The 24,602-nt window shown below is 36.9% G+C and overlaps 1 protein-coding gene across 6 annotated transcripts; it reads right to left on the reverse strand.

Moving 5' to 3' along the window:
* Positions 1 to 9,031: 9,031 nt before the first annotated feature.
* LOC149002831 (uncharacterized) lies at positions 9,032 to 23,610 on the reverse strand. Of its 6 annotated transcripts, none has more exons than XM_089137628.1 (7): positions 23,024 to 23,610; positions 19,483 to 19,547; positions 12,129 to 12,800; positions 11,442 to 12,039; positions 11,001 to 11,353; positions 10,776 to 10,883; positions 9,032 to 9,804 (listed from the first exon to the last, which is right to left on the reverse strand). In XM_089137628.1, the coding sequence occupies exons 3-4, from the start codon at positions 12,315 to 12,317 to the stop codon at positions 11,446 to 11,448; spliced, it is 783 nt and encodes a 260-aa protein (XP_088993754.1). In that variant the 5' UTR covers positions 12,318 to 12,800; positions 19,483 to 19,547; positions 23,024 to 23,610; the 3' UTR covers positions 9,032 to 9,804; positions 10,776 to 10,883; positions 11,001 to 11,353; positions 11,442 to 11,445. The 6 variants fall into 6 exon arrangements, with proteins under 6 accessions (XP_088993754.1, XP_088993751.1, XP_088993753.1 ...); XM_089137625.1 differs by having other exon boundaries at positions 19,483 to 19,554; XM_089137627.1 differs by having other exon boundaries at positions 19,483 to 20,718.
* Positions 23,611 to 24,602: the final 992 nt, after the last annotated feature.

Here is a 24,602-nt window from a genome sequence, read left to right on the forward strand (position 1 = left end):
ATCCTATAAGGTCAATCTTTTGATTTTCCACTGCACATAAGCACATTAGAGGGTGGCACATTTCTGAATTTTTCTTGTCAGAATTCAATTCAAGAGATAGATCCCCTCTAAATGTTTGACATTTAGAACTTAGATTCACAATCTCAAGCGACCTACAAGCAGCCGAGGGTGACTGTAAAGGGTTTCACCAATAACCCTTTCTCTTCACTCTTCACTTTGTTTCCTTCCTCACTTTCCTTCTTTCTCTCCTCCTCATCTCCACTTGTCTCCTCTCCCCAAAGCGCTGGATGGTTCAAGCTTGAAATCGATGTTTGTTACAGGTCATGTAAATTATTCATCCAGATTTCAAGCCCCTCAAATTGGCTGATTAATTCTCATTTTATTTTCAGATTCCTGGAATTTGAGCACGTAATTATCTGCATTTCTTGGCATGGAAAACAAACTGCCTCACCTTCTTCCGTCTTTCTTCAGGTATTGGAGATACAGGATTTCTCTTCAGGTACTTCCCTACTACCTCTTTGAGATTTTGCAGGAAGAGAAAGAGTTCAACATCATCTGTTTTCTAGTGATTGGTTTTCATCATGCGGTGAGACTTTTCCTTTTATGTAAAAAACAAGGTTGAAGATAAGGGTATAACGGGTAAGAAACACATGATATGGTAAAATACTAATTAGGGTATGTTTGTCAATCTCCAACATAGTTCTAGACATGGTACTATCTAGGGGTATCAATGGTGCGGTATCTAGGGGTATCAATGGTGCGGTTTGGAGCGGTTTCTTCTGGAAACCCTCCAGCCCAAACACAGTCCATTTAAAAGATAACGGTTTCGGTGCGGTTTCGATTTGGTGCAATTTGGGTTCGGGTTAGTTAGCGGTTTTGGCTAACGGTTTGGATTCAGTTTGGGCTAACGGTTTGGACTAAATTAAAAATAAATATTGAAACTTATTTTTATTTTTCCTCAATTCTTCACACAAAATACTTTGAAAGAGAGAGGATGAAGACTCCAAGTAAATCTAATGATGGCATTAGCTTGATGCCTTAATCCAAACGCTCCCCAACCCCAAAAAAAAAAAATTTAGATTCTTCTATCATGTGTAGGTCAACCTTATAATCTCTACCCAATGAAATTTGATTTATATGAAGACTCAACTTGAAATTACTTGTGTTAAGAAATAGATTTGCTAGAGCCTAGTAACAACGCATGGTTTGAAAAAGTGAAAACCCTTTTCGAAACAATGAAGAAAGTCTGAAACTGAAAGTAAAATCATAAGAATTAAGGAACTAAGGTGTTAGGTTAAAAGGCATAAAATGATAAAAGTTAAAACTAAAATTGAATTATTAAAACATTAAATGAAATAGGGTTTGCCACCGTCTTAGTAAAACTTAAAAATTAAATGAACTAGGGTTTGCCACCGTTTTGGTAAAACTTAAAATTTAAAATAATGAAAACTTTGAAATTTGAAATTTAAGTTTTAAAGAATATGAAACGTCGGTTGAACAGTGAGTTAATGAGCCTTAACCATAAGGAATAAGGGTTATTATTTTTATTTTTATTTTTATTTATCCAAATGGGTTAATAGGCTGAGGTTCGGGCTAGCGGGCCGCACAAGGGCTGGCCCGGCCCAGCCCGAAATCATTCGGGCTGAGGGTCTTCAGCCCAAACACATCCCATTAAGGTTCGGTTCGGTCCAGTTTCAACGGTTTGGGTTGAAAATTGACACCCCTAGTACTATCTTTCGGCGAATTTTTGAGAATTTCGGCAGCGTTCACCAAACAAAGAGTTTTTTTGGGCACCGAAAACAATATATGTTCATATCACCGGTAAATTGCCAATTTTTTGGCAAATGACGAAATACAGTCAAAGTTCAAGTGAAATTTATCCGAACCTGACACCCATTCGCCAGAATCGCCAAAATCTTCCTAGCTACTCCTTCCTTTCTCTCTCCATGTGAAGGACTTGGCATATATATAATGGATTTTTGCGATAGGGTGAGAGAGGTTAGTGTTTTTCTCGTTAACAGAGTCGACGGCGCACTTTGCTTCTGAAAGGAACCAACAAGGCAACACGGGTGATTTTTGCAATTCCAGCTTTAATGAAAGTGAAACAATCACCGATTCCAAAGTCCAAACAACATGAATTGAGAAACCAACCATAAGAGGTAGAAGAATTTAAAAGAAAAGGAGATGATCGTCAACACTCTTTCTTCAACTCTGCTTTTCTTCGCCGGAACCACCATCGCAAATAGCCACCCATGAGCTTCATCTCTGCTTCACCGGAACCACCGTCGCAATGGGACGAAAAGATAAGAAAACATACAAATGGCTTTCTGAAATCTCAAATTTGATCCATTTGTTCACACTTCACGCATCCATTTAAAAGTGACCGTTCATTCTTTCAAATATTTAATGGCAATCTGATCCATTTGTTCACGTGTCACCTTTCAATTATATAATGGCTAGTGGTACCTTCGGAGCCTAGCAATCCACATCCACATTAATATTATTATTTAATGAATAGTGAGTGACCTTCTGACTTCTGCTGCTCGCATGTGTGATCTGTCTCATGTTGGTGAAATTATATATATTTTTTTTGTCAATGAAATCTCAGAGAATTTCACCGCAACTTCGCACCTTGGTTCTAGAGTATCTATGCTTTTTGCCATATATCTTGGGGTGTGTCTGAAATTTTCCCTTTATTTATACAATTCAATGTTTTCTGTTTTAGGGACTCAAAATAGGGTTTGGTTGAAATTTGTGAACTAATTTAGCCACTTAGCCTTTGAAACCAATAATGATTGAAAGTTTGCGTTTCATAAAATATTTTTGGTTCTGAGCCTAGTCGAAACTAGACTCCAAACTATTTCCTTGAGCTTGGAACTAAGGTAGTGGCAATGAAAAGGAGAGGATATGAAAAAATTGTTTTGGGAATAGAGGTGGTGCCTAAAATATAGGTCCCTAACCCCCACTCACCCCCAGCCACACAACCGGCCAAACACCCAAAAAGAACAAACACAACGAGCCACCAGGGCGAGCAAACAGAAAGAAATGGAGAAGTGGTTAAGCAGGAAAGGAGTTCAACTTTTTATATATATAAAGGTACACAAAAGGGAAAAGGAAGGAAAAACGAAAAAAAAGCCGGGAGGAAAGGCACGGGCCGAAGGAAACCAAAAGCCCAACTAAGTTTATTTCCAACGGGGCCCACCATGTCCTTATCCTGAATGAGACATTTTTGTGATGAACCTTTAAAACTGTTTCACCAACGTCAAAACAAATGAAAAATCGGAAAAGATGCAGCCGCGGTGATCACGGGACGATCGGAGCTACTAAGAACACATGTACTATTGGATATATTTAGCACTTTAAACAAATGATACTTGTCCATGACTATGTTCATTTGGGGTTCCAATTGAACCCAGATTGATTTACCAATGACATGTAGAACACGCCCACGGTATCCTTTGAAGCAGCCCAGCCGAATTTCAATAATACTGTCAACCAAAAAATTATAACTTCTTCCACCTCTGTCTTAATATTTTCAAATTTTGATGCATAAGGGGTGGCTCATGAGGTATCTCAGGGTCCTGGACTTGGAATAGGCTGAAATTCATCATGTTGATCCAAAATAAGCTCGTGAGAAAGAACTCACACTCTGTGGTGACAAACATCATTTTTTTTTGGGCCTTTTGGGTATTTTACTTTTTTGTGGCATTTAGTAATTTTGTGTTTTTTTGTTTTAGGGATCTTGACACTATTGGTAGAAACAACCTAGAGCTCTGATACCAAAATGAAGCCAAAACGACAAAACAATGCTAAACAAAAGATTATGTTTTTGAGTTACTAAGAACATATGTACAATTATATATATTTAGCATGTTGTTAAAAAAATGACACTTGTGAATGACCATGTTCTTTTGGGGTTCCTATTGAACCTAGACTAATATAATAATGACATATAGACCACGCCCACGTTATCCTTTGAAGTGGCCCAGTAGAATTTCAATAATACTGTCAACTAAAAAATCATAACTTCTTCCACCTTTGTGTTTTCATATTTTCAAATTTTAATGCATAAGGGGTGACACATGAAATATCTCGGAGTCTTGGACTTGGAATAGGCTTAAATTCATCACGTTGATCCAAAAATAAGCTCGTGAGAAGGACTCACAACTTTGTGGTGACGAACGTCATTTTTTATTTTGTTTTTTGGGTATCTTACTTTTTTTTTGGCATTTTCGTAAATTTTGTGTTTTTTTATTTTAGGGATCTTGGCACTATTGGTAGAAACAACCTAGAGCTCTGATACCAAAATGAAGCCGAAATGACAAAACAATGCTAAACAAAAGATTGGATAAAAAATAGTGAACTCTATCTCTCAAAAGTTTTATAAAAAAACAACAATATTAAGTTGCCCTTCAAAAGGCACTCAAAACATGTTTTTATATTTCCTAGACTCGTAATAAGCTGAAATTCATTGATCCAAAATGAACTCGTGAGAAGGACATACAGCTCTATGGTGACAAACGTCAATTTTTTTGACTTTTGTGGCATTTTACGTTTTTGTGGCATTTTCGTAATTTTGTGTGTGTTTTTTTCAATTTTTTTTTTCAATTTTTTATGAATCTTGACACTATTGGTAGAAGTAACCTAGCGCTCTGATACCAAAAGAAAGTCGAAACGACAAAAAATAATGCTAAACAACCTAGCACTCGTAAGAAAGACATTGCTATGCAATAACGAATGTCGTTTTTTTCTTTTTTTTTTGCATTTCAAGACCGTTTTGAGGGCATTTTGGACAATTTACTATTTTAGTGATATTTTCATAATTTTTTTTTCTTTTTCTCATTTTAGGGTTTTTGTAATAAAAATGATGTTTTGTGTGTCTTTTGGAGAGTAGATGAATATTATTGTTTTTTAAGAAACTTTTGAGAGAGAGTTTTCAATTTTTCTATCCATTCTTTTGTTTGGCTCGTTTATTTGTCATTTCCTCATCACTTATAGCACAATAACTACTGTAGGGGACATCAGAAATAGAATATCTCACTAAACAGGTGTTGCTCCAAATATGATTGCCTTAATATTCAATGATGACATTGTTGATATACCCTTGCATACAACGACAAACTTCTGGGGTATTATGGTATACATAATAGATCCCATGTTATTGTGTCTTTTGCAACCGGTAATAAAATACTAGTGTTTGTGAATATTCATGACGGTTGGTGAGTTCACTTTTATAGACTTACTCCGTACGACACAATATTTGATCTCAAGAAACATGTTTATGAGGACGAGAGCATATAAGGCTTCATTCACATGGATATGACTTCTGTTGTTCTGACCATGGATTATGCCAATTATGATGATTCTGAAACATTTCCGAACTTGCATGCTTTTTTCATATTGGAAGCACTAGAAGTTGAAGAAAACCTTATTTTATGTAGATGCTTAATCCTGTCTGATTTAGGCCCTTGAGAGCCATCTGCCTATATTTTTTTAAAAATTTATTTAGTAATTTATTCACATAGAAAATGTTTAGGTAGTCTTACAAAAAAAAAAAAAATTAATATTTCAAACTTTGATGCATAAGGGGACCACACATGAGGTATCTCGGGTTGTTGGGCTTGGACTAAATTGAAATTTATCACGTTGATCCAAAACCAGTTTATGAGAAGGATTCACAGCTCTGCAGTGACGAACATCATTTTTTTTTTTTTTTAATGTTTTGGGTCGTATTTTCGTAATTTTATGTTTTTACTTTTACGATTTCTTGGCACTATTGGTAGAAGCAACATAGCGCTTTGATACCAAAATGAAACCGGAACGACAAAGAAAATGCTAAATAGAAGATTAGATAGAAAATAGAGAACTCTGTCTCACAAAAGTTCCGTAAAAAACAACAATATTAAGTTGCCCTTCAAAAGGCGCTCAAAACATGGTTTTATTTTTCCTAGACTCGAAATAGGATGAAATTGTTGTAATTTTATTTGAAATTTCAAAATATTTCATTTTAATTGGTTGTCTTTTTCCAATGGACACCTAAGTGGACAATAGGTGTTTTCCTTAGTGGCTAGTTTGGTAGCTAACAAACAAGCCTTAAGGGAAGAGTTGGGTTTCTTGGAGACAATCCTTAGTGGTGTCTTTTACTCTCCTATATAAAGGTGAGAGGGGTTGTTTATTAAGAGAGGGAAATTATGTTTTGTGAAGTTGTTTTGAAAACTATGTCAACAACGGATTGGTGAATGTAGCTTTTGGATCGCTTAGTTCATTGCAACGGAGTGCATCATCTGCAATGGAGGGGTTGTTTGATCTTGGGGGTGAAAACGCACTTAGAACCCGTGTGCACTATTTGGGGCGTTTAAATACCTTAAAGAAAGTGTCGGCCAGCACCGACACGTCTCAACTCCGCCAACTTTGTTTATGCATCATTAGATGGATGTATACTACGATGCTTTCAACAAGGAGATCATTCATGTTATTCAAAATAAGATAAGTTTTTCATTCTTATGATTGTATGTCTTCATTTGTCTTATACGATTGTCCATGATATTATATTATGTCCAACAAGTTTAAGGTATTTAAATCTCATATAAGACTTGGTATGGAACTGTTATAATAATCATACGCATATACTTTAAGAATTGTTTCAGATGAAGAACTAAGTTAGATATATAGGCTTTATCTGTTACGTGTATTTATGATGCATCGTAAGTTTCTCATTTGGTGTTATTAGTCTATCCAATGATTTGACAGTTCTTTGGGAATTTTTCAAAATTTGAAACATGGCATGAATCTTTAGTATAGTCACCACCATTTCAGTGTTGTTATTAGAATATTTATTCTAGTCCTGATTTCTTTGAAAGGTAGTGCAACGGAATAACTGTTTAGGTGTCGTTTTGTGGCTGTGATAGAAAGTCCTGATTCTTCAAAGAGTTGCCACTGTTCCTTCTTCATACATCTGTATTTGCGTATGATATAGATGAAATTCATTACGTTAATAAAAAATGAGCTCATAAGAAGGACTCACAGCTCTATGGTGACGAACGTCAATTTTTTTTGCTTTTTGCCTTGTGAGATGCCACATGTAGGAGTGCAGGCTGCAGTTGTAGGAGCACAAGCTGCTGTTGATGCACACATCAGTCGAGCTGAATTTTTGACTCTTCAGCAACAAGTAGCACGAAACAGGGGTGATATGCGCTACATGCGTCGGCGCGTAGACCAAATTGCCAACCACCTCAAGCTCCCAGAAATTTTGAACCACTCAAGCTCTTCGTCAAATGCTGAAAGATCTGCATCAGATTCTGAATAGCTTCATTATATTTGTTAAATTTAATTTGAATGTTATGTGAAGTGGATTATTTGGTTGAATCCTTTGAACAATGTTTATTTAGGAGACATTGAACAAGTTGGTAAACATTTTGTATGTGATATATTTGTTATATTTTGTGAGGTTAACTATACTATGTGTAAAATACAATTAGAATATCAGCTATTGGTTTTCCTTGTGTTAATTGAGTATACTATGTGTGAAATACATTTAGAATACGGGTTTGTTTAAATTCTGCAAGAATAATGACCTAAATTACTGTCTAAAGTGGCAGCAAAAGTTTTATTCTCCCAAGAGCCATTGCTTAACTGAGCTGATGATCCAGGGGCTTTGGTGAGGGAAGACGTTGAAGGGGTAGCAAAAAAGTAAGTTAATTACTCTGTCTTTTGAATTTGCTGATTGTTTCTAATTGATGTACTTGGTGGGAACTCATGGGTTATAATAACCATCATTTGCCAATTCTTATCTAAGTCTTTCTGATTCTGTAAAATGTGATCATAATGCGGTTATTAGTTTTTCAATTCAACAGTTGCCATAGATGTGGACCAGCCTGACCCAGTTTGTATCCAAGCCCTTTTAATTTATAATGCAAGGCACCTGGACCATATATGTCCTTCAAAGACCCAAGCATAGGTCTTTGACCTAGGATAATGATTGATTTGTTCTTGCAAGCATTGATAAAAGGAAAGTTCGGGCCTAGCCGTTTAGTTTTCCATTCGTTTTAAGTCATTAAAAGCAATTGTTAAAGACTGCTACTATTGATGGTTTGTTGTTGTTACCATGAGGAGAAGTGTCTCTGTTTAGTTGCAATTGTTAGTCTATGAGCAGTTGTGGTTCTGGTTGTAGTTTTCAAAGATTTCCTTAGGCCGTGTTTGGTTCCGCGATTCTATGGAATCCGATTCAGAGTCATGTTTCTATAGAATCATGATTCTGTGGAATTAGGTTCTGTAGAATCATATTTGTTATGAAAAAACTGTTTGGTTGTCCTGATTCTGACAACTGAATCTGTCTGAAAAACCATTTGGTAACCCTGATTCTGAAAATGAATTTGTCTGAAAAACTGTTTGGTAACCCTGATTCTGAAAGTGAATATGTCTGAAAAATTGTTTGGTTACCCTGATTCTGGGAGTGGATTCAACCTTTTAAACACACCACCACCAACAACAACTTGATGTACTGGGTCCAAAAAAATTACATCATAGAAAATCTTGTACAAAAATAAATAGGCATTTCACATCTGCCTCCCCAAAAAGGAATCCAAGAAATGTATGTGATTTTTCTTGTCATGTATTAAAAAAAATTAATTTCCATGCCATGTATGTATGGCCATCTAACTTAAGTCCTTTGTCACCTTCAATTACAGGTAAACATTTTAACATTTTGACTCACGCTAAGACATTTAACATAAAAAGCTTACAATCAATTCTGAAATGTGGGTACAACACTGAGGGCTAGTTAATAAACATGTATGGACGTATGGTTGACCAAGTTTGCAACTGGAGCACTAATAACCCATTTGATATCCAGAAGCTCATGATACTGAACAACCCTTAATTATGTCATTTTATGGTAAGCACAAATTTATATTATCCTTCTCAGTACTATACAGACTAGATCATATTTTTCTTCACTACTGTGATTCTGTAACTTCTTACAGAATCGCCTGGCCTGATGAAAGCTTATGCCAATTCATTTCTACCTCAATTGATGGTTTCTACACAGGATCCTCGCCCTCGAGAATATTCATTTTTATCCCGCATGTCTTCTTTCCTAATAGGCAACTGAATTTTTTGTGGGTGAGATAGAAGTTAATATCTTCAAATCATTAAATTGAAGGAATTACAAATTAAACACCTGTCTTCCCCTGAACGGAATTAAATATCCCGTCTTTGTTGTAGGTATTGTGGTTGAGTTGGTAACTTGGCTTCAAGTTCTGTTAGTACTGTTTCTCTTTGTAATATTTAAGCTTGGTGATGAATATTGAGTAGAGACTAGAGAGCTTCCATAAAATTTAGAAAGCTAGAAGATCACCAGAGACAGGATTCAATTTAGTTCCACATACAAGATCCGAATGACTGTAGTGCAAAAACAAGCAATACTGTTGATGAAGAATGAAATAAGGACCAGGGGTACACTACAAAGAAATTAATGTAGAAGTATTTAAGTTAAGAATCATTCTGCAATAGAATCAAATGAATGTTCTCAGACTTGCAGTAGAACAATTTCCAACAGATTGATTCAGAAAAATACAGAAATGGGAGAGAAAGCTTAAACGGGAGTATGTATTTAACAACTTCATCCATGGTAGGTCTAATAGAGGCCACATGTGCACAGCAGCCCATTGCAAGCTTCAATGCCTGAAACAAGCCTTCAGCACCATTGGATCTATGATACCCTTCAGCACCTCCCCATCAAAAACCTCCATTGTTGTCTCCTCCAACACTGCTAACTTCACCATGGATGGAAAAACAACCTTCAGCCTGCAAATCCAAAACAAACGGTAAGGTTCAATGATGGTTCATTCCTTCAAAAGAAGATGTCCACACAACATGGGGGGGGGGGGGGGTGTTGGGGGGAGAGTTTCTATGGAGTACCCACCAATCTGTACATACAGCAAATTTAATGGGGGTTGAAAATTTGTAGGCTGGTAAGAAAGGTTTAATGTGAACCATCCATAGAGCCTTTTGCCAAAATAAATTAAACTGATGATGGATTAGGTTGCCATGGTTGCTGAAGCTCCACCTTCAAGCTTGGTTTTCTCGTCTTTCTTAGACTCAAAAACCCAACAACATACAAGAAAATAAACCATATCTGTAGTTACACTTGGCTTTGATCATGAAAAGCATGCTATATTATAACACTTACAGCATAAATAAGCACTAGGATCATTGGAAATTCCATGGCTTGTTCTTCAGAAAATCAGGTAGGATCAGCCAAAGTTGGCTAACTCAACTCAAGGATCTGAGAATCCTGGATTTGAGTTTCTATTCTTTGGTAAGCCCAACCATTATCCACCAGTAAAGTTTGAAGCAAAAGGAGCTTTCCATGTGGTAGAACACAACCTTCAAAACTGGTTGAAATGTCAAAAAAAGATCTTTCAATTTTTGAAACCCCACATCAGTACATAAGATCTTTCACAGTTGCAAGTAAATTAATGCTATTTGAAATTTTAAGGAACAAAAACTAATCGAACATGACACATCTCAATGCCTATTCTCTATGCCAGAATAATTTGCATCCTAGGCTATCTATATAATACAATCAATGCTGCTTTAGCTCAAAACTTTCAAGCTCATGCCAATAATAGCAATACACAAGATAAAAACTACAGAAGTACTTATTCAAATATAACTCTCTCTAATGAGAGAATCAAGCCAGATGAACACTAAGAAGTTAGTACAGATAAAGAATAGACATTGAAAGACCAAGTATTATCTATGTTACATCTTACCCAAAATTTTCAAATTTAACCTGTTGTGTCCCAAAGACCTAAATTGACAGTTGTTCCTTCATCCACAGCAGTCGAGCTGAAGTTATCAAAAACAGTAGGCACATAATCCTGAAAAAGAAATAACCATTAGATGAAAAAGAATAATAAATACTGATGAACAATTTATGTAAAGCCCAAAAGATGAAAAATCTAAAAGCATTCAAAATAAAATTTGAAGAGACTCACAGAGGGAAACTTGTTACAAAGATAGCATAGATTAACAAGCAAGTCTTCCCAATAGTCCCATCTCCGACTGTAACACATTTGAAGAAACAGAAATTGTGCATATACATAGTAAATAGAGCTAGACAGCTCTTACAACTCCATTCGGGCCTCACTGAATTAACATAACCAACAATAGCAAAACAAACCATGAAATCAAAATACCAATTGTTCCAAATTCAAAGAAGCACCAAATCTAAATAGCAATTGTTCATAAAAAAAACATAACCATCTTGTAAATTGTCCCTAGGTGCTTGTGACCCGTCAAAAGATTCTTCACACAACCAACTGTCCAACTGAAGCGTTAAAGAGGATACCTGAAATCAATAAAATATCACAAATAACGAATATGATTCAACTGATGTACTGACAAATGCATGAAAAACAATAAACACATATCTTAACCTCATCAAGTATATCTATCCAAGTAAAACTTGATAACAGTTGCTCTATCCTCCTCTTTCTCACTTAGTAGTGCATTTCCCAGCTGGCTATTTTTTGCAAATATATCTTTTGCAAGCAGGCGGGTCTCCAAGTCAAGTTCTGGTATTGCATTAATTGCATCACAAACAAGTACTTCTTTATCCTTTTTTCCCTCTCTTTCCTCTCTTTCCTTTCCCACACTTTTGGCCAACTCTCTCAAAGCACCTGATATCTCTTTCAACGGACTCACAACTTTATCAGCTCCTTTCTTCTTCTTCTTAGGCTGTCCAGAGACATCATCAGCCCGTGGTCTACCTCGAGATCGACTGGCACCCCCCTCTTGTCCTCCTTGGTTGCATGGTATTTCAGCTGCATTGGCATCAAGGTCAAAACCCAAATTGTCTATCCCAATCCCATGCAATGGGGTGTCTTGGTCATGTGGTTCGAATGGTGAGTCATTTATAAGATCTGCAGCAGTTGCAGCATCATGACCAGTTGCAATCTCGTTGCCTAATGCTGCAGCAACATCTAGGTGAATTTGACGCACAGAATGCTCTTTCCAATGCTTCTGCTCCTTTTTCTACAATTTTAAATTAAAAATTACAGCTTAGAAGCTACCATATAGTATTGTGAATTGACAAATGATAGTTTATGAATAGAAATTGTTACCTTGACATCAGTCCAAAAGTGAGGGCCAGCATCAAATCTCATTTCACTATTGTTCCAACCAAGACCACTTTGCTTCGTAAAATCTGAAAGTGCACGGAGCCTAGTTTTCCAGATACGAAAATGATTACGGCATTGATCACAATCATAATGTTTGCCATACATTTGATGTATCTTTCTACTTATCTCCATCCAATGTTCTTTCTTGAGTCTTCATTGTTCAGATTGACATTAAATTTCAGGAAGACTTTGGTGAGGAAACTGCCATAGGGTAAACACTTGTTCCCAGTTACAGCAGACTGAATCATGTATGAGAGCATGATGTACGGGAGACATACTGGGTGATGATGAATGATGCAGTAGGTTACATATGTCTGAAAAGATGTAATATTAGACCGATGTCCCTTCTTTGGAACGAGGTTCCGTCGAGTGATTTTGCTGACTGCTTTAGCTAGTTCAAGAACGGGTTTCTTTAATTTCTCTGTAATAGGTAGGCGGGTGTCCATGGGGTAGAAGACTTTGATAGACATTATCCATATCAACATCCTCAGGTGGGGTACCCTTGTAAGTCCAGAAACAAAGTTCCCCCTCATTAGAGATTTGAAACAGGGTGTAGAAGGAAGGAATGGTAAGAGTAATGTACACCCCTTTTACATAGGAGTTGACTGTCAGAATCTACAAGGAGAAAATGAAAATTTCAACAAGACAAATAATGAAGAATTGGATGAAGGCCAAATGTTCAGAGGAGAAACAAAAAAGAACCATAATTTTCTTGAATAGAGGAACCCCAAGAGTGAGAAATCAGGTGGATCTAGTTGAATAAATATACAAACAAGTAAATGTGTATGAGAGATTTGGAAGGCAAAAAAGTCATGACCCAACCTATATCTCCAACTGTCACCCCATTCACCATCCAAAAGAAATTAATAAAATACACACGATATAGCCAGTTCTCTATAAATAATGGAACATAACAAGAGAAAGGCATGATTAGCACAAAAGATTCCACTACAAAGTCATAAACATTTTCTTTGATACCTAAGACAATGCCTAAGAGTTGACACATAGATCTCAAACCATGTAACACCTACGTTGTCCCTCCCATGTTTGGATGGAATGCTGCCCCCAAGTTGTGGGAGAAGGAGCAAAGCCTCTGAAACAGAAGGTAAAGCCTTAAAGCATTCTTGGATGAAATCAATGGCAGCTCCTTTTTTTACGACCACATGAGGCTTTTTTTTCTTTCTTTTTTCCTTTTCTTTTTTTGTTTTTTGTTTTTTTTTGTTATATATATATATATATATATATATATTTGGTGGGGGAAGGGGGGGGGGGAATTGAGGGTGGGGTGTCTAGGGAAGCCCAAAAATATATATTAAAGATACAAAACCATGACATAATGGCAGACATAACTTGCCTTGCACAGCCAAAAGGAGCAAATTAAGTACTTGCTTAAACCAAACCAAAACAAATTGCCCACCCTAAAAGGGAAAATTAAGGATTACACTATACAAACTAATAGGCCAGCAGAATCTTCCCCGCAGGATTCACACTAGATTCAATTGAAGACTTTAACCTGCATAGAAACTAGAATTATTCAAATTTTCAGAAACTAAATTAGCCAAAAATTCGCAGCCCTGTTGCTTCCCCAAAAGAGATACTCAGATTGATACTGAACGAATCAATCAGACCATCATATCCTGGAACCAATACCAGACTCCTAAAGTCCAAGTTGAAATGACAGCCCAAATAACCCACCTCCACTCATCAAGCGTACTAATGAGCTTGTCCAATGGTTTTAGACTTAATATGCATCTCTCTCAATTCACCTCAGATATCTGCCATTTCCCATTATATTATTCTGCTGAATAGTTCCATTGAAGTCCATGTCCAGACCTTATTTAATACCATAACAGAATGAAAGCAGTCAGCCCCTGTTCTAGTCAACACCCTATCCTGGCCTAATTGGACCCTTGTGAGTTTTTATATTTTCTTAGATTCCAGATTCCAGGCCCTTCATTTATGACAATAACAAAGGAGTTCAAATGGGACTAGAACCCTTAAACAGACCAGGACTAGAAAATTAAAAGGAAAGCAGCAACTAACTAGATCTTAATAAGTCAGACCTATACATGGAGTAGAACCCAAATTCATTTGTTTCACCTTAGAAACAAAAATTGACTTTAAATGAAAATTATTAAGGGACTAGGCTGCACCTGCGATTGGACAGAATCACAAAACTGCTCCTGCACAATTGAAAATCACAAAATGCATAAAAGAAAAAAAACCCAAGTATGGACAATGTCAACTTATTCAAGTGGTGCTGGCAGAAGCCCTAGGTGGGGCTTCTTTTGGTCTAAACTTCAATTTTGGGTGGGAAGGGTTGGCTCCTACATCAGACACCCAAAAACAAGAAGGCTAATTTAATTCAGACAACTAACTATAGTAGGACAAACAGATCTAGTAAGCCTTACTAAGAAACTATAAATCAGAGAAGACTATAAATTATGAAAAACTAGAACTAGAGCAGCGAGACATTGAGCTAAAGACATCTAATGTGATGGTTACATGAAAGTCCAAGACTAAGGGGTGGTGAGTTAATAAAATTGTGTTCAACTCCAACTGAGCAAAATAACATATTGCTTTTTTATTAGTAATCCAATTCAAGATGGTTACTCTATCAACAGAAACAACATTTAGTATTGTAATTGCCAACTTAGATGAACCAACATTGTAAAGAATTAGTAGGAGGTGAGATGAAACGAAAAGTTGGTAGACAGCTAAGTTTATATGTGAGGAAGTACAAGAGATGAATTGACTTGAACCAATCTGTTTCCAAAACTACATAAAAGATCATGTATCTAGAAATCAGTTAGAAACTTATTCAAAAAGTTTCGGCATGGAAAAAAAATTACAAAGTGTGGCATCTCAGGTAAATGGTTGAAAATTTTGACATTTATCAACAAAGTATATATGGTCCCCTGTTTTCAGTCTCCATCCACCCCACTGTTCTAATCAAGCACCCATAAACTAAAAAGAAAAAGGAAAAAGGAATCACTTATTTCCAACAACATTAGCAGAAAAACTCACAGTTGTAGCAGATCATTTACAGGGAAGGGAAAAAAAAAAAACATTGAATTATGAAAATTGTCTAGAATCCACGAGATTGAACTCAAGTAAAAGCACACACACAAAACCACCTCCACTCACAGTGAAGGAAGATGAAGAAGTGGGTTGCAGATGGCTTCGGTTGAAGAGAGATCAGTTGCAGAGACAAGGCTTTGGTTGCACAAGAGGGCTTTGGCTTCTAGTAGAGAGATAGGTTGCTGATATGCTTCCAAACAAACTTATGCTCTTCTCCTCTGCAACAGGTTTTTGATGTTGGGGCTTTTGGGAGTGAAATGAAAGGCACCTCTGTTCAGTAACGCTTATGATTTTTGGTGAAGAAGATCTTTCGTGCTGTTGAGAGTCGACCTAATAGAGGTTCTTGGCAATTAGAAGAGTGCTAGGATTGACAAAGCCCATATGTACATTGTCTTGTAAATATGGGCTTGGTTAAAATCCAAAACTAATTGTGAGACCAGGCTCAGGCCCATCCCAGTTATTAAATTTGTTATAATCCTCATTATAGACCATACGATCGAATCATTCTTTTCAACCAATCTTAACGTTTCAAAACATTGTCTTGTAAATGAGAAAGGTGCGAGAATTGAATTGGTGAATATTCCGCGCGAAACCAGAACTCATGTGAACCAGCCTGCAACTCAGGTAAGTGTTTTGTCTGAGTTGTAGCTTTTTCGTTCTCTCTGTCTACTGCAAATGCATGGTTTCTCTTTCTCTCTTGAATCGATTCAAGGTCTGGTTTTGGTTGTCTGACTCTCTTTTTCTTTCTTTGAAGGAAAACAGTTCGTTGAAACTATCTCGTTTTCCATCTCTCACTCTCGATTTCGACGCAAATAAGTCTCGGATCTTTTTTGTGCTTGCACGTTTCTCCATCACTATTCTTGAAGTACCCCTCCAATCGAATCTGATTATTCCACTTGAGCTTCAGATTTGAAGCAGCGCAAGAGTGCAACAAAGGTCGATCAGTTGTCACAGTCAAGAGGTGCATTTGGTGAGTCCGATCCTTTATTTTCAAAATTATTTCCTCTAAGGAGTAGCTGCGTTGTGAAAACGTTAGTCAAATTTTACAAGTTTTATTGAATAGATTAGGAAACATTTATGTCTAAATTGCATTCTTATTGTATAGAGAATACAACCATTTTCACACAAATTGTTTGATAATATGCGATCAACATGGTATCATCAGCCTATGAATTTGATCCATGGTCTACTCTGCCATGGTTGGCTTCACAATATTATTCAATGGATATTTGCACTGTGCATCCTTATAACTTTGATGCAGCCACTGCCAGCGATTCAATTACTGCATTTATGCATTCCTCTTATGATTCTTCTGGTTATCATTCATTAGTAATGGCGGGATGTTTTCCACATCTTCCCTCTACTTGGATTTTTTATTCTAGTGCGACTGAATACATTGCCTTTCATGCCTCATCACTATTTTTGGACTCAAATGGGGCTAATTGATCCTTTAGAATGGAGAGAATCATCAAATTAGCATCTCAAATCCCACTCCCCAAAGTACTGGGCAGTTCAGCAATGAGACGGTCAACCGTCTCCTCATACGGTCGACCGTCTGGCTAAAAAGCCCAGACGGAATTCCGTCTGCCAAACAGAAAATCTGTCTCGCTTACTGGCGTTTGATAGTCAATTAGATGGTCGACCGTCTAGTTCACTTCAAAACACGCATGTGTTTTGAAATGCATCTACAATATATGTATTGTCTCTCTCCTTTCACTCACACTCCTCACAATTTGAAAAACTCCAAATCCCTAATTTCTCTCAACTTCCTTTCCCAATACATCTCTCTTTCATTTTAAAATCCCTAATTACCTCTCTTCGGTGCATGAGAATCCAAGTGCAGCCTTGGTTGAGTTTGAAACTCCATCTACTCTCTCTACATGTGTGAAGGACCCATAGCAGCACTCCTCACACTCTGTCTCTCTCTTCCCTACGTGCTTCATCTTTGGTAAGTCCTCAAGGATCTCATGCCCATCTACTATATATGCTTCAAGCTATTAGTTAAATTTTTAAACACAAGGACATAATAACCAGATTTTGAAAGGTTTGGAATTACTTGTGAGATCGTGGGTGATGATTGTAGGAGTTCATTTTGGTTTTGATTTGATTTCACTTCCTTTACCTTGCAATTAAACCAACCAATACAATTCAAAATGATTTTTTTTTTTGGGTAAACCCTATGTGGGTCACTATTTGTTGGTTGTTTAGTAGGTCATCTGTTCATTCCATGGAGACTTCATTACTAATGTTGGTTGGAATCATGTGTTAATTATTTCTCAAATGCTTCCAGAGGTTTAATCTATGTCATTTTTAGTCCAAATAAATGGACACTTTGCATCTGCCTCCCTTGAGGTATCCAAGAAGATCAATTAAGGACAAATTGTGATTTTTATGACTAAAATACCCTCATATCTATTCTACCGTAAGATTTACATCATGTCTTCACAATTAAATCCAATGATAAAAATCAAAAGAATGGGTATTTGAATCTTGACAATTTATGAATTATTAAACTATTATTCGATTATGAATTATTAAACTATTATTTGGAGATTGCTGAGACGAAATAATTGGCGGCAGAGACGAAATAGTTGGCGACGGACCCGGTGCTAAAGCTAAGAGTCCATAGAAACGTACATCTCAAACCTAACAATACAACTCGGATTGAAAACCCTTCCTCCCCTCCTTACTTGTTAGTACAAGTGGGAAGATAATTCTTGACATACTCAAGGCAACTTGAACACTAATTCCCTGATAAATCAGGGCTACACTGTGCCAAAGTATACAGAGTCTAGACTTGCATAAAAATAGCTTCTTTGGTGGCGAATCAAGAAGAATTTCTGGCTGCTTTAGTTGAAACCTCGCCCGTCATGTTGGATACGAGCTGGATAAACCGAGTTGGATCAGTGATTCTCTGTGGATGTCAAGTGGTGACAGTGGAGAAGATGGAGGTGTTGGAGTGACGCAATGTACACTCATCGTACCAAATCACTGCAATTGTTCCGTTAGGGCAGTGCGTGATTATATCTTTAACGGCGAAATTGACACAATCACAACAGACATCGGGGGTTACGTCCCCTCTACAATAGTAGAGACAGAGAACTGTTTTAGGACTCCGGCCGACGGTGGCGTTGTGATAAGTGTTGTTGTTGGTGTTGGATTTGGAGGCGGAAGAGAGAGAAGACAGAAGGATGTTCTAGTTGGATAGGTAGCCAGGGCTAGCAATGGTGTTTGGGCAACTGTAGTAGAGGTAAGTAGGGTCGGTGCAGATAGTGAAACAGACCAAGTCAGAGAGAACAACGAGGGAGAAGAAAAAGACAGCTCTGACTCTTCGGTTCATCTCTGCAAATGGTTTCATCGTCTCTCCAAAATCTGCCCCACCTTGACGATTGGTTCTATGAATTTCAGGGCTTAAGAAGAAGAAGCAATGTCTTCGCCAAACATGCTCGGATTTGCAAGTCGGGTAAAGGAGGAGTTGATTTTGTAAATTAAAAAACTTTAAACCTTTAAATGTAAAAATAAAAAATAGTTTTTACAAGTAAACCCACCCTATTTCATTTTATATTCAAATATTTAATAATTCATAAATTTACAAGATGCAAATATTTGTCACTCTTTTGATTTTCACCGTTGGATTTAATTGTGAAAACATGATGCAAATCTTATGGTAGAATAGATGTGAGGGTATTTTAGTCATAAAAATCACAATTTATCTTTAATTTATCTTATTAAATACTTCAGGGGAGACAGGTGCAAAATGTTTATTCATTTAGACTAAAAGTGACATGGACCAAACCTCAGGGGGTCCAAAGAAAATTATCCAAAAAATTTGTGTCGCAATGGCAGAGGTATGCATTTACTGTGTTGGTGGAAGGTGAGGGGAAAAAAAGGGTTGTTGGAAGTCAAAAACCTTTTTTAAAACAAGAGAAATACAAAAATAATAAAAGCTCCTAAGTTTCTGATCTGATCAAATCAGATAAGACCAACTTGCATCAGTTGGGACTCCGGCATTTTGATGAAAGTGAGGGGACAGTGATGAAAACTAACAAGAATGTGGGACCGCATCACAAAATGGGTTCTCCACGGTCCGCATGATGGTTTGTGTTTGCATTCATTTGACGGCTAAAATTTTTGGGCAGCCAAAAAATATATCTTTCCTAAATAAAAACAAGAAACAATTATATTTAAAAAAAATTAAGAAATTCAAGATACTTACCATAGTTGCCGAACCTATCGACTCCAAAGAGGGTCTTTCATAAGCACCAACATAAAAGAACTTGGCTATTCTCTGCAAAAATACAACGTATGTTAGCTACACCAAAAGAATGAAACTCAACATAAATTAAAGCTGGTAGAATTCCTATGATTCATTTTCTTCACAATTTACTCCCCCAATCACACAAAACAACAAAAAAAGAGTTACTAAAACTAACAAAGACTAGGCAAAGTAAAAATGCTTGTACTCAAGGTAAAATTGGAAGGAAAAATAATTAAATTACTGCCGGATAAGGACCAATTTAAACAATATTAATAATAAACGGGCCGATCTGAAAATTCTCTACATCAATTACAGTGTGACTGAAAATATAAAATTCCTTGTATACCTTTATATAGTCTAATTTCAAATTTGGAATCCTGACCCAAAATAATAAAAGAGGAGAAGTTCCAACATTATAGTTTATACAAATAGAAGAGAACAGACCCATAAACAGCGAGGGTCATTCTCGACACAAGTTCAAGCAATTAACAGACACTCACTACAGGTGAACAGTAGTAAATAAACAATGGAGCCCAAAAAAAAAAGGAAAACAACATATTAAAAGTGCAAGAACAATGAATATGCACCCCTTGGATCCTTAAAATAATTGTAGAAGAAACTAAAAAGGGCCATCTATTAAATAGATCTGAATAAATGAGGAGCAATGACTTATCTTTTGTCTTTTCTATCTTCATTTTCTTTGTTTCCCTCATTTTCATCTTCTCCTCTTATTACTGAGGAGGATGAAAACTACATAAGAACCCCAAAAGACATTAGACAAAAGAAAAAGATAAGTAAATCACTGAAAAGAAGGTGCTAAACGATGAAGGAAAAGTCCATTTCCAAGGAGAATGGATTAAACCGTATAGTTATTCTACTCCTCTATATATATATACAAGGGAAGTCAAAAAGAAGAAACCCTAAACCAATTTGAAGCAGAGGTTAGAAGTCGTCAAGATGAAAGATTTGTTCACAAGCTCCTACAAGAAATACACAGACCATAAGCACCAGATTATTATTGCTCATAATGCACAGATATACCACTGACATTTCAATTTTCAACTGAAGAACTGTGGGAGAAAAATGGGCTTCTCTCTTTTGACGCTGGAGATAGTTGTGGCAGCTAGTAGCGCGAGTAGGCGGTGGGGGCTTGCAAGAGGAGGAAGAAGGAGCAGAGGGGATAAACTTTCAAATCTGAAGCAGGAAAAATTGAATATTAAAGAGGAATTTGCCCATGTTGAACCAGAACTTGAAAAGTTAAATTGAAATAAAATGCTTAAGTTGAGAGAGAGAAGACAGAGAAGTGAGAGACAAAGAATCCCTACAGCACTGAAATCATCTTTTCTGCCTGCAGAAAATAATCTTTTCTTTTCCATTCTTGCTCTTGGTTCCTATGGTACTCTTGCTATACTTCCCTCAGAGTCCACATGGTATCTTAATGACACAAGTAGCCATTGCAACCAAGAGCACTTTGCTCTCTCATGTCTACTTTAGTCTATAAACTTGTGCAGAGCCCTAGAGACTTTCTAACTCTTGTTGTAAGGGAGCAGATTGGTTCATCAAATAAAGGAACTCCGTTTATGTCTTTTGGCATCATTTCATTTAGAGCAACCACAACCTTCCTTACTTGAGCTAAGACAGACTTGAGGCGGACACAAATTATTTTGCCGACAGCATTTTCATCACATACCAAGACATGGTTATACTCAACAATAAGTTAATGATGCAGGAATTGGATATAATAGAGGATTATTCAGTCATCAAGGTATTTTTAGTAGAGTTAAATGAGGTATTGGTATTTGTCGAAGTCGAATGTTATGGAAATTGTTTTTATAGACTAATAAAGAAGGAGAATTGAACTACCTTGAATGCAACTTTTGCAATGCTCCTTTCTTTGTTTTGTAGATAACTAAAGGCTCTTAGTTTCAAGAATGTATCTAGTTTTATATTTCATACCATGAGCAACATTCCAAACAATTCTTCTTTCCAAAAAAACCTAGAGATAATAATTCATTAGCTTAAGCCAAGAAACCACATCGTGGAAGCTTATTTGTGAGATCTCAATAAATAAAAATAAATGTATATACTAGATTAAATGATGCAATAGCTAAACCCCCAACACTCAAAGTAATGATAGTGTTTGATGACACCATTGATATACCCAGTGGGATGGGAAAGAAGCCCAGTGAATTACTTGTGAAAAAAACACCACAACCCCATACAATGCTAGTTGAGGATTGTGAAGAAGCACGTTGAACTTTATGTAGAGCCTTCACAAATTAACCTCGCACTTTCTTGTGATAATTCCAGGTCTTGGTTACCAAATAAATCACAATTACCAATCAAAGTGAACAACTCCAATTAAGGAGATTCTCAAATAATAAAAACAAACACTAAAAATGATATTAAGATAATAATACAGTAAGAATAACTTCTAGATTACAACCATAGGTAGACTTGCTGAAAAAGAACCATCAAACTGTTGTTGACTTGTTCAGAATAAAAACAAGGCTTTTGTTTTCAGCCCAGAAGAGAAGAAGGAATAGGAGAGAACAATGAACTGCAAAAAGAATGCAATTATAATTTGCAGAACATTAACCAGTGGAACCAACAGTTTACTCGAGACCAATACAAAAGCTGCTAAGTTCAGTACGGAAGAAGAAACAGACATTGATCCAGCGAAAAGTTCAACTGTTTGTAGATCGTCAAATCCTTTGGATGATTGTATGATCATCACAACTCATCAAAACAAATTAGCCTTCTCTAGGCCAGGGGATGAAGAGTAGACTCTTTTTTTTTTGGTGGGACCATTTTGGAACATATTTTGAAGATATAATTTTCTATAACAGAAATTTGCATGATCTTACAAGACAATTGGATCTCAAATTTGTGACTTTAGGTGTTCATCCAAGAGTAAGGAGCTGTAACATTGATGGTTATAGAATATCAAAAGTTAGAACTAGAGGGTAAAACTTGGGTTATGGTGGAGGATTTGGGTGATCAGATATTATTTATTAAAAAAATTAATTCCACATCTATTTCTGTACATGACTACTTTAGATCTAGAGGAAATTGTATATGCCTTACACCCTGTGAAAGTCCCCTTGATCTCAAACACAAATCAAAGGGAACATTTAATTGTTTCAGATAACTGCAGTGAAGCTTTCATCTCAATTGACTAATAAATTTCGGTCGAAACTGGAGAAATTTCAAATAAAAAAAAATAATTAAAAAAAATAGAACATGCACAAAAGGAACTTGTATGTTGTAACTAGTATTAACCGGCATTTTAAGCAACTTAGCGGTGATAGATCATGGGAACTCACTAGAAACAAAAAAACAGATAAAAACGACTGCAACTGATAAAAAGAATATGAGTTCACGCGAACTAAACTAAATAAAGTGGAAAGAAATGGAAAACCTAGGGAAGGGGATGAAATGAACGAGCTTTGAGCCATAAAGAGATGAATAAAGTAAGAGAAACAAAAAGGAGTCTAACCTGATACAGTTGCCATCAGCTTGAAATGCATCTGGCATGGATCCAGCTTCATAAACTTCATCTCCCCGATACGTAGACACTTAAAACTCCAAAAGCTCAGTAAACCCACCTCAACCCAAACACTGCCACCAGGCACTGCAAAAACAACTTCCCTACCCAGCAACAGTCTCAGACTCTACCGTGAAGCACCACCACCACCAGGTACACCACTCAACCCAAGATCCCAAACATAAGAAAGAAAAGAAACCAACAAAACCCTCTCCTTTTAATTTGCTGACACTCACAAAACTGCTAACCGTTCCTCCTCACGAGCAAAAGAAGAAGAACCCCCCACTCGAAACCAGAGCGGTTTTCGTAAAACCACAGTTCCCAAAGCCAAAAGCTGATGATGACGACGATGGATCATAAATGAAAATACATCAAGTACCCAGACGTCTATCTCCCTTTACCCGCTTTTGCTTTAAATCACTCTGATGACCAAAGATTTCACGGGAGTAAAATCTCGAGATCTCCTCCACCCTTTTACTCATCGAGCTTTTCACACTCACTGTCTCTCTCCTCCTGAGATTTGTAGGGATCATCGGGGAGCACTGACGGCTCTGTAACCACACAATGCAGCCTGGCCCACAAGTAAAAAAAAATTTAAATCATTAATTTCACATATCAGCCCCACTACATTGTGTGGTTGCAAAGCCGTCGAAGAGTATATGCTCAACTGGGGAGATGACCCCGAATCGATTATAAAGGGCTATGCTGTCATACAGGTTAGGGGACTTACATTGCAGAGGTGTCTGGGAGAGTAGGGGCTATCGAGTTTTGTTTGGGTTCTACGCATTGATCACCAAACATTTAAGATCGTTGGATCAAAATTTTTATCTCTACCGTCTAAATTCAATGGTCAAGATCACTCTACTTGATGGTCACTCCATTTAATGTCCATGAACCAAGCAATTTCTAGGGTTATCGCCCCGTTGGATTGAAATCTAAGTCAATTTCGATTGTTGAATTTCCATGGTTAATATCAAAATTTCGGTCTAATCGAGTAGAATGATTCGTTTGACACTCATCCACAATAAATGCGAACGACTCAACAAAGACCAGGGCACTATGCAGTGCAGAGGGTTGCCATCCTCTTTAATGACAAAATTGCCCTTCCCTGAATCCCTTATTCCCTTCTTCTAATTTCAAATTCCCCAATCCACCCCTCTTCGCTTCCCATGTGGTCTGTACTTGATCGTTTGGCCATTCCAGGCTGAATTCCCTGCTCATCTGCTGCTGACCGTCCACGTGGCTCAAAAATATGCTGGTACGGGCATCTAGCTAGGGTATATGTGATATATTTGATCATCCATAATCTTAACCATTCAAATCGAATCTTAGCTTTATATAAAACTGACAGCAATCAGTCGCCTCATATCATGCAATTTGCATCAAATAGCTTAATTCCTCATTCATATTATTGAGCTTTTAAGTTCCTCCCTGCATTCAAGTAATCTTTTTAACTGGCAGAGTCTCTTCACGTGTTCTCTTTTCTTTGCACTCCCCTTTGTACTCTCGCTGCAAAATTCCTCGGGACTCG

This window comes from Hakea prostrata, chromosome 10, assembly GCF_041222555.1.
Source record: "Hakea prostrata isolate BN-2017 chromosome 10, UWA_Hpros_2, whole genome shotgun sequence".
NCBI lineage: Eukaryota > Viridiplantae > Streptophyta > Magnoliopsida > Proteales > Proteaceae > Hakea > Hakea prostrata.

Coding starts and splice junctions, on each gene's coding strand:
- LOC149002831 (XM_089137629.1), bottom strand. CDS start 12,317: ATGGAGATAAGTAGAAAGATACATCAAATGTATGGCAAACATTATGAT. Junction 12,040..12,128: donor ACTTTTGGACTGATGTCAAG/GTAACAATTTCT, acceptor TTAAAATTGTAG/AAAAAGGAGCAGAAGCATTG.